The sequence below is a fragment of the Lepisma saccharinum genome, chromosome 21 (assembly GCF_977018435.1).
Source record: "Lepisma saccharinum chromosome 21, izLepSacc3.1, whole genome shotgun sequence".
Classification (NCBI taxonomy): domain Eukaryota; kingdom Metazoa; phylum Arthropoda; class Insecta; order Zygentoma; family Lepismatidae; genus Lepisma; species Lepisma saccharinum.
In genome coordinates, this window is record NC_139249.1 from 36,981,671 (window position 1) to 36,992,148 (window position 10,478).

A 10,478-nucleotide genomic window follows, 5' to 3' on the forward strand; every position below is an offset into this window, starting at 1 on the left:
TCAGCATGCAGTTTTGCCCAAGCGTTACTTTGGGAGAAGCTCTTCAAAGTCAAGCAAGTTGTTTTAAATGTATATTCCTCCTTACGGCAACAATATCAAAATGAACCAGAGCTTGAGGTGATGAATATGCAGTGCTGACAGGTGTCAGAGCACATTCCATTCATGCGATCAAAAGTTTTATTTTTGGAACATGTAGGATGAAAACACCAGACAAGAAGAGGCCTCTTTCCATTCAAGAATGGTGGTGTTTAATGATTTTTCCGCATGACTGATTTGGAAGAAAGTGTACGAGGTTTATACTCCACCGCAATGAACTTTCAACTGTTTCAGCCAAGTGAGAGTAATTTGCTGTCAATGTGCGCACAAACTGAGTCTCGAGTGTTGAATGATTTGGGGTTGGTTTGAGTGCGAAATAAGGAAATTATTATTTGTTGTTCTGTGACACAAGAATCTCCGTGGAATTAAAAGATATTGCCATGAGAAGAAACATGTTTATCATTTGTCAATGCAGCGTACATTGAACAAAGCATGGGAGGATACCACCGTGCAAAACCACCGCCAGTCTCTCATGAAAGAGCACTGGGTTGACTGACTGAAAAGGTGGAGGAAAAAGCTTATTGTTTCACACATTGGCAGTTATGAAGGTTTTGTTAGACACACATGTTTACTGTTCCGTGTACAAAGAAAGGGAAGGGTGGATTATTGGGTCATTCCATGCCAAATGAACCAAATTTAAAATAATTGGTTGCATAACCATTTCAGAAAAAAATCAGTTTGTACATGTTTCTAGATATCAAAACCAATGTTCAAAAAAATTTATTGTCTTTAGTTCTCCTGGGGCAGCCATTTTCCCAACATGGCGCATGGCTTTTTTTGCTCATGTAGCACTTTTCAGAAACCTTAATATCTCAAAAACCATCAGAGCTAGAGACCTGAAACAAAATTCATTTTGTAGCTAATGAAGTATATTTTCTATGAAGTATGCTTTGCTTAAAATTGCATCGTAAGTACGAAAATTATGGTCGAAATTGGGGTAACAATAGTTAAAAAATTGGATATTTAACTCCGATTTTTTCAATGAAGGGGTTTAGTCTAATGCTTGATTTTCTTTTCATGTGTAGACCTGCCTGCAGGGTGTCTGTAAATAATATATCAGTGCTTAGAAATGCAAACCTTTGTTACAGCATGGGCTCAAACATGGCAGTTCATTGAATTTTGACAGTTTTCGGGGTTAACTATCTCAGATGGGTCCTCTTGAAAAATTCTGAAATTTGGCAGAAAGGAAGTCGTACATGAACCTAACTCACAGTAAAAATCTCAACTTTTAGATTCAATTCGTTTTGGTCAATATGAGGTAACGTATGTCACCTAACTTCTGACGTTGCAAAGTAAGGTTAAACTACGTACATTCCATACTTAGAATAATGAAGTCTTTTCTTTTTCTTTTTTAAATTTGGGTTAAATTAGTAAATATAGTAACATAAGGTTTTAATACTTGACTTACCAGAAATTGAAATTACAAGGTGTGACAATAAAATATATGCGAAATCTCATTGCAAAAGGTTTGATTTATTAGGTACCCACGACCAGTTGGTATTGTCAGCTCCTAAACTGAGCTTCCTCCACATTTTTGAAATGTAGCAGTGCATGAAGCTTAAGATAGGCAGTGGCATGCCCGGGGATTTCAAAAGGGAGGGGGGTTACATATACTTTTTAGTATACAGCCCTATTTTTGCCACATTATACTAACCATTGTTATAACTGTATCTTTAGTAAAAATGAAAATAAATGTCTGATGAAAGTAGCGTGTGTTCTCCTGAAACGTCACAAAGAAAAACTGTTTTCTTATGCTTGTAATAACCGTAAACTACAGGAAAATAATTATCCTGACTTTGATGTAATTGTTTATGGAATGCTAGGCCAAAGGTATTGGCAGTGGTCAGAAGTAGTGAGCTACTTGTAGCGTCGCTACTGTAGCTAGCTACAAAATTTGTAGCTGTAGCTGTAGCGACGCTACATTTTGAAAATTGTAGTTGTAGCAAAAATTTCGCTACAGCTACTTTTTTTCTTGGCATTTTGAGGTGAATTTTGAATGCGGCAACAGTGTCAGAAAAAATCGACAATAACCCTTAATGTTGCAGGAGGTTCATAAAGACAGTCTATTACATGGAGATACAGATTATCTAGATTGTAGATTATAGATATCTGCGTAATTTATTTAATTAGTATCTGAAGAATTCAGATATCCAGATAACTAAGTGACATATATGAATATATTCCTGCTAACAGCTACGTTTTTTTAGCTGCATCGCTATTTTGGGGAGAAACATGCCTCGTTTGCTGCACCACTGGAAAAAAGTGCCTCGTTTCCGTCACCCCTGGAACAAATCCTGTGGATATTCATGGTGTAAGAGACACCAAAATGTCATTATTTGCTGTGTAAGACACAACTTGCAGTGCAAAAACGAGCGATGGATTTTCCACTGCACTGACAAGGGAATAGTGCCAGGAATAAATGGCTCAGACCGTTAACAGCATTGATCATCGTCAGTATATAAGATCTCACCAGCAAGAAATTATTGTTACAAGAATGATAGAGTTTCTGGAATTACAGTTATTTTCGAGATAGTATTTGTTCACAAATTTTAAAATTACAATACGTTTAGAACACTCAGGTTTACACGACAGTTTCCTCAATAATTTTATCATATTGCAAAAAGTATGTACAAGTTATTGACTTTCCTGCAGAAACGACAATTTTCTTTAGTTAATATACATAGTTTTCAAATTTATGTATTTTTCCTACTTTTGCATCACTTTTCTGTAACTTTTGCTAATCATGACATCATCATCATCATCCTTCGCTGTTTCCTGCCTCTGGCTGGGTCGGCATAGAAGTCAAGCCTCTCCATTTTTTTCCTGGTCTTTCACAACTCCTCTCTTTCCAAGGTGTTCCAATCTTGTCTCCTAACACTCTCCACTATCTGCTCTTTCCACCGACATCTTGGTCTCCCCCTTGGCCTTATTCCCACTCCTTGTGCATTGTAAGCTCTTACTGGTAGTCTTTCTGCATCCATCCTCTTCATGTGTCCAAACCATCTCATCTGTGCCTCATCTATTCTGTCCTGAAGCTTCACTACACCCACTGTCTGTCAAATCTCCTCATTTCTCATTCTATCCCTTCTAGTCTTCCTCACAAGACTCCTTAAAAAATTAATCTCCACTGCCTGCATCTTTTCTTTGTCTCTCTATGTCATTGTCCAAGTCTCTGCTCCATACGTAATTATTGGCACATAGTATGTGTTACATATTACCTTCTTGCATTTCATAGGTACATCCCTATTCCATATTAATCTTCGAACGCTTTGATATAGTCCACCACCATTCATTTGTCCTCCTTTGTTTACCTCCTCATCTATTCTTCCACTTCTCTCAATCATGACAATGAGGATAAATGGTTTATTTAATTATTCTCTTATCTATAGTTGCTTTCTGCCACTTTCGGCTAATTGTGAGAACGAGGAAGAATGATAATGAAATATTTATTCTCAAGAAAAATATGTTGATGTGAACATAAATACTTCATTCTACCAAATTTTATTTGTGTATAATTGTAATAATTATGTAATTTGGGTAACACCCTAATTGCAATATTCATATATCAAATTTGAATTGATATGCCACTTGCATAGGTATGGTATTCTCAAAAACTATAGTAAAAATAAGTAACTGAAGTAACATTGCTATCAAAATTATCAAATGACTGGAATCATTATAATGAATAACAGAATCTATTTACCAGTAGTAGGGGATTTTTTTTAATACCCATATCGTTGTTTTTAAGTTTTTTTTATGCAGAAGTAGCGCAAAAAGTAGCGAGTAGCGAACAGGAGTAGATTAGCGAGCTACTTTTTGGTAAATGTAGCTGTAGCGAAGCTACATTTTGGAAGAGTAGCTGTAGTTGTAGCGAAGCTACTTTTAAAATGTAGCGTTCTGATCACTGGGTATTGGGATATGACCTCCACCATCCCCTCCCTGGGCACTGCACAGAAAGTAGGCTATTTATCTTGGAGGGTCAAAGCTGGTAGAATATATTATTTTAGGTTTCCTTTATTTTCAGCTTTTTTTCTTCCTTCAAGAAAATACATTCTTGAAGTAGATGTGAGTCATGCACAGCAGAAGATTCAGAGACATGTTTTGATAGGATGTGAGGCAAGACTGGAATTGATCTGTGCAATGACAATCTCTGCTGTCATTCTTCCTTTGCTAAATGTGCCGAGAGTAGTGACTTGTGAATTTTCGTTATCTGTGACTGGAAATGGAGTGTTCTGTAGGATTTTTAACTGGAGACTACTGTCATAAATACACTTTTGGTAAGGTTACCAAAGACTTAATTAATCTTAACAAACTTAGTGAAACACTTCTTAGGTTAAGACTACAGGTGGCTGGCTTAGAGACAATATGCAAATACCATTGACAAAAGTTTTTTATTAGGTAAAGTATGTGATCTCCAGAAGTACCACTTAAAGAAAAAAGTTAAGTAAGGGAAATTTTAAAATCAATTTGCATCATATGGTAAGGCAAAAAAGTGTAAAGTAAGCCTTATACCAGTTAAATCAATATGCCTGACATGTTGGCGTAAAATTTTCATATCTGGAGAAAGTGACTCACTTAAATGCCAGAATGGAAATGATGTATTTGTGCCAACACAGGAAAAACTAAAGGAAATGCATGAAATCTGTTCTGTCTTTGATGTATCTCCTGTTTCAAAACTGAGGAGGCTGATGCAGAAAAACAATGACGTGCTCTTGCTCGAAAAACTATTCACATCATACAAGGAGTGCAACGGAAACTGGAAAGTTGCTCTTCACAAAGTATTAGAACTGAAGAAAAGGAAGACAAGTGTGACAATCCCTTGCGTGGCCAGTACAATCACTAACTAACTAACTCTCTAGCCTTCTTAAACCCGAAGGTTCATGGCTGCAGCAACACAGGCCTTCCATCTATCCCTATCTTGAGCAAGATCTGTATACTGTTTTCCATCCCTACGGATTTCCTTTAGGTCCATCTCAACGTTGTCCCTCCATCTTCGTCTTGGTCTTCCTACAGGTCTCTTACCATCTGGTTTCCCAACAAGAATCCTGTAAACTCCGCTTTCCTCTCCCATTCGTGCCACATGGCCTGCCCACCTAAGTCTTCTTGATTTAATTATTCTAATAATATCTGGACATGAGTACAAATTATGTAGTTCTAAATTATGTAACCTTCTCCACTCACCTGTCTCCTCATCCCTTTTAGGTCCAAAGATTTTCCTAAGGATCTTATTTTCAAATACTCTCAATTTATGTTCCTCTTTCAATGTAAGGGACCAAGTTTCACACCCATATAATACTACAGGCAAAATTACTGTTTTGTATATTTTAACTTTTAGTTTCTTAGATATTAAATGAGAAGACAAAAGTTTATGAAGAGAGAAGTAACATGCATTTCCTGAATTAAGCCTACTTTTTATTTCCTCTTTAATATAATTTTCATTTGTTAATATTACTCCTAAGTATTTGAATTTGGAAACTGGTTCAAACGAGTTGTTATCAATAATTAGATTTTGATTATTACCTAACACTTGGTTTCGGCCTGTAAGCATATATTTAGTTTTCTCTTTGTTAACTTCCAAACCTATCCCTTTAGCAGTTTTGAAAAATATTTTAGCATTATTCTTAATTGTATTCACATCATCTGCATATGCTAACAACTGAGTCACACCATTTAATTTTAGTCCTTCTTTAGTTTCTTTTACCTTCCTTACAGCATATTCTAAGGCAAAATTAAAGAGCAATGGAGATAATGCATCTCCTTGTTTTAACCCATCATGAATTGTAAATTTGTCAGACATATTAATACCCACACGAATTTTACTTTCTGTTTCACTGGTGCATATTTTTATCATACTAACAAGCTTCTTAGGTATTCCAAACTCTACTTATATATTATATAATTTATCTCTTTTGACCGAATCATATGCTTTTTTTAAATCAATGAATAGCTGATGGACATTTTGATTATATTCCCACTTTTTTTCAAGTGTCTGTCTGATGTGAAAAATTTGATCTGTAGTTGATCTGTTACGTTTAAATCCACATTGATAATCACCTATAATTTCATTAGCATATGGGGTTAGTCTTGTTAAAAGAATGTTAGACAATATTTTGTATGTTGTTGAGAGTAGAGAAATTCCACGGTAATTACTGCAGTTCATTTTATCACCTTTCTTAAACACAGGAACAATTATGGATTCTTTCCACTGTTGAGGGATTTCTTCTTTATTCCATATTAAACAAATTAATTTATGAATTTGACATATTAATGAATTTCCACCATATTTAATTAACTCAGCTGGTATTAAATCAATGCCAGGTGCTTTGTTATTCTTTAGCCTTTTAATAGCATCTTTAACTTCAGTCAAGTTAGGTTCTGGAACTAAAGGTTCTGCTGTGTGTACTTCATTTACTTCTGAATTATCTCCTACATGGACATTTAAAAGGTCATTAAAGTAGTTCTTCCATCTATTTAGAATATCGCTTGGGTCAGCTAGAAAATCACCGTCTTTATCTTTTATCAAGTTTACTTTAGGTTGCCACCCCTTTCTAAATTCATTTACACCTTTATATAAATCTCTGATATTTTTATTTTTGCTGTTTGTTTCAATTTCGTTAATTTTGCTTTTCAAGTAATCTCTTTTTTTACTTCTAAACGTGCGGTTAACTTCTCGCTTTATTCTATTATAATTCCTTAGATTTGTATCATCCGAGTTATTTAACCACCTAAGTCTAGCCTGATTTCTTATTTCTAATGGAAATTATAAGATGAAAAATGTAAGTTAGCGAAAACTAATGTTGAAAAGGTCAGAATCATCAGTTTGATTGATACCACTTGGTCAAGAAACATATAGCTATGTGATGAACTGAAGGTTTCTGATAATTAACTTAGGAAAGAAAAAAGAATTCTGCCAGATTTGACAAAGAGAATGAATAGGAAACTGGAGCTGACAACACCACCTGGTCATGGGTACCTAATAAATCAAACCTTTTACAGTGAGATTTCACAGATTTTCAATTGTCATACCTTGTAATTACGTATTAAAACCTTATGTTACTACGAGGGTTATATTTTAAGTAAGGTCCGTTTTGCAAAACGAAGTAAGTAAATGAATAAACAAACATTTTGACCCTCCAAAATAAATAGCCTACTTTCACTGGAGTGCCCAAGGAGGGGTTGGTGGGTTGGCCTAGTATTCCATAAACAATTACAAATAATTACAAAAATCCCAGAATTGTCATGTTTAGAGTTGGCAAGCCCACTACAAAAAAAATATATGACATGTAATTTCATAATACAGAGAATAACATTGGTTGTAAAATATGGAGAAACAACGGTAACAGTTTCATACATCGGAGACACATTTCTTAATTTTTACAGAAGAAACTAATTTCGGAAATGAGTTTCTCTAAGGTTTCCGTTAGTCGAGGTATTTCCTTTCATCGTAGTATCTATTTGACCAGGAAATCATGTCAAGTGTTTCTAACCCCCCCCCCCTTTTTTTAACAATGCTTGCCTAACCTAACCAAACCTAACCTTACCAGAATGATTCGTGGGGCTATGCGTTAGCTACTCGTGCATAATGTACAATTTGCACGCGTGCACAATAGTAGGTATTTCTCGGTGAAGAAGGTTGGAAAAGCCTGATATTCGAAAACAAAAGAAGCGATATCATTCGCAAAGTAAGCGATATGGTAAGAGTCTAGTTTACGTCCTTTTCCTAAGGAATACGTGTCATATATCGTTGGAAAGGTTATTTTATAAGGAATTCAACAAAGTAAATCCCAAGGAGAGGAAAAATTTCCTGGAGGAGAAAATCGAGAAAAACCGATGTTGTCCGGATATGCGTGATTGAACGTAGTGAGGACATTTTTCGATGATGAAGCACATATTTAGGGGTGAAATGAGCGCTAATGGAACCTAACCTAACCTCGTAGGCATACCTCGTTCCCGTGAATGGTTAGTGACAGAAACTGTAAAAAGAAAAACTTACTTACTCTACGGATGCCGGAGCGCCGGCTGTCTGCTAGCACGGTTTTGTAAACGGGCAAGAAGGAGTGCGCAAGAAAGACGTAAACGGGTAAGGAGTGGGCAAGAAGGACATAAACTAGACTCTAGCCAGCGATATCGCACCGTTACGTGCGTTCGGTAGCACTTAGAAAAATGCGTTATTTTAGTAGAAAAAGTGTTTGTTTTCGTGTAAAAAGCATAATGGCACCTTGAACTATGTTCCGCAATACACAATTGGTAAGTACGAACCATGCAAAACACAAAATATCTGATTTCAATGTGTCTCCGATCTATGAAACTGGTACCGAAACAACTTGAATTTTGGGGTTCAGTTTTAAATACTATACACTACAGTAGTACACCTTTATTCATCTGCGTTCTGTTTTTCTCCAGCTAATACAAAGACTTCTAATGCGACTACGTTGTTCGATTCATATAGAATTTATAGAGACTAGAATAATGTTATGATTATCTTAAAAACGTTTAAAAACAAAAAGTCACGAAATATTTTGCATCTAATGCTATGAACTCATATTACCAAATCTCTTGCCTCCTATTTCGTCCTGTGGCATAGTAAAATATTAATTCAGAACGTTTCAGGTGTTCCAATCTTGTACATTTCCTTCACGCATTGACTGTATAAACCTTACATTTCCACATAAATTCTGCAAATCTCCCGCATTTTAGAATACCCTACTTTTCTTACCTTTGTTCGTGTGGGCTTTCATTTTCATGTTTCTTACAGATACAGTGTTGCCAGTAAGGTCTGACTTATCGCACAACACTTTAACAAACTTGTGTTCTGACGTCACGAAAACAGTTTTTTAATTTTAGGCTAAATGCCTACGTTGTTAGGTTAGGCTAGCTATGTGTTGTTCTCTTAGTCTAATAATAATTTTTCATTTTATTTATGCTAATGAACCTTACCGAACATGCCTAACCTAACCTCGTGGTTATTATTCATCTGATGTCAGAACACAACGTAGCGAAACTGTTGTGCGACAAGGAAGATCCCTTGCCAGCACGCTTAACTTGACGCAAATGAAATTTTCTTTTTTATACAGCATATTTACAAAGTAAGCGCTGGACAGTGGACATATCTAGGGGCCTCTAGAGGTGTGTGGGATCCCGAAAAGTCGTGATATACCGAATGGTAATTTTTAAAAGGCGTTAATTCTCGACGTTTTTTGCAAAGTAAGTGTTTGGAACTTAACGGAAATTGTTGGCTTTTATTTCAGAAATGTAAAAAACAATCTCTTGAGGTGAATTCGAGATTTCCAGAGCTTTGGGAAATTTCGAAAATGAGACTTTTTCCCGTCCAGAATGTCGAGATTTAAATAATTTCCCGTCACAAAAAAAAAAAAAACATTTTTAAAATATATTAACCATGCCATCGGCAAATAATCCCCTTCATTTTCCCAATTATTGTTTTAATATGGCACAAGAAATTACATGGGGCCCATGGCATATTCTTTTACAATTTTCTTCATTTAGATCGTTCGGAACCCAGGGCCAAAACTCCCGCCGCTCTTTAGCTACCGCTCTGAACTTGACAAAAGTGTAAGAAAGCAGATACTTCGAGCGAAGCAAGCAAGAAAATTTTACGAAATGTAATTTCATTTATATAGAATTTGATATCGAGGGGAGGCCGTCTGGAAGAAATAATACCATGGAAGGGCTTAGAATGCAGGGTCTCTGATGACAATTTTCCCACCCACATTTCTGCAAATCAGCATTGGGTCTCACCAAATTTCTCACGAACAGGGATTGAGGACCTAAAGGTGGGCAGAGTGTAACATCATTTTCCATCAAAACAAACACACAAAATTGTTATTAATGATAAGCTCTTACAGTGGCGCAGGAACGTTTTTCATTTGAGGGGTACAAAATTCAGCCTCCCTTATATACTACCTAGCAGGCACGTATCTAGACATACATTTCGGGGGTCCAACCAAGTGTCGCAATAATAATTACAATAACAATTAAAATAATTATATTTAAATTAAAATATTAATTAAATATGTAAATTAATTAATGTTGCATTGTTATTATTACATGAATAGGTAAAAGATAGTAAAAGAATAGATATACAGAACATCACGTACTCATTATCTAGCCTTCGTGTAGTTAAGATCGCCAAGATTTGCATAAAAACAACTGCCCTGGCAAGGAATTTAATGTCAAATAGAAAAGGAATTGAATATTTATTGAACAACAAAAAAGGAGTTAGATCAAATTAGCGAAAAGTAAAGTTCCTGATTAATATTTTACGGATATTATCATTAGTAGTGTGCATACATCTTTAGAATCCTCAAAGCCATATGAGCCAAATTCCTTGCCTTCCAATAAGTTCAGGGGGGGTACACTTTTCT

General features: G+C 35.7%; 1 protein-coding gene across 3 annotated transcripts in view; it reads right to left on the reverse strand.

Moving 5' to 3' along the window:
- LOC146003932 (uncharacterized) overlaps positions 1–8,794 on the reverse strand; it is a 36,481-nt gene extending 27,687 nt beyond the window's left edge. For all 3 annotated transcript variants that reach the window (XR_014443872.1, XM_083142437.1, XM_083142438.1), the window contains exon 1: positions 8,645–8,794. Coding sequence is in view for 2 of the 3 variants with exons in the window: in XM_083142437.1 (XP_082998563.1) it covers positions 8,645–8,678 (34 nt within the window). In the remaining variant the exon portion in view is untranslated. The remainder of the gene's footprint in view (positions 1–8,644) is intronic.
- Between the last annotated feature and the right edge of the window lie 1,684 nt (positions 8,795–10,478).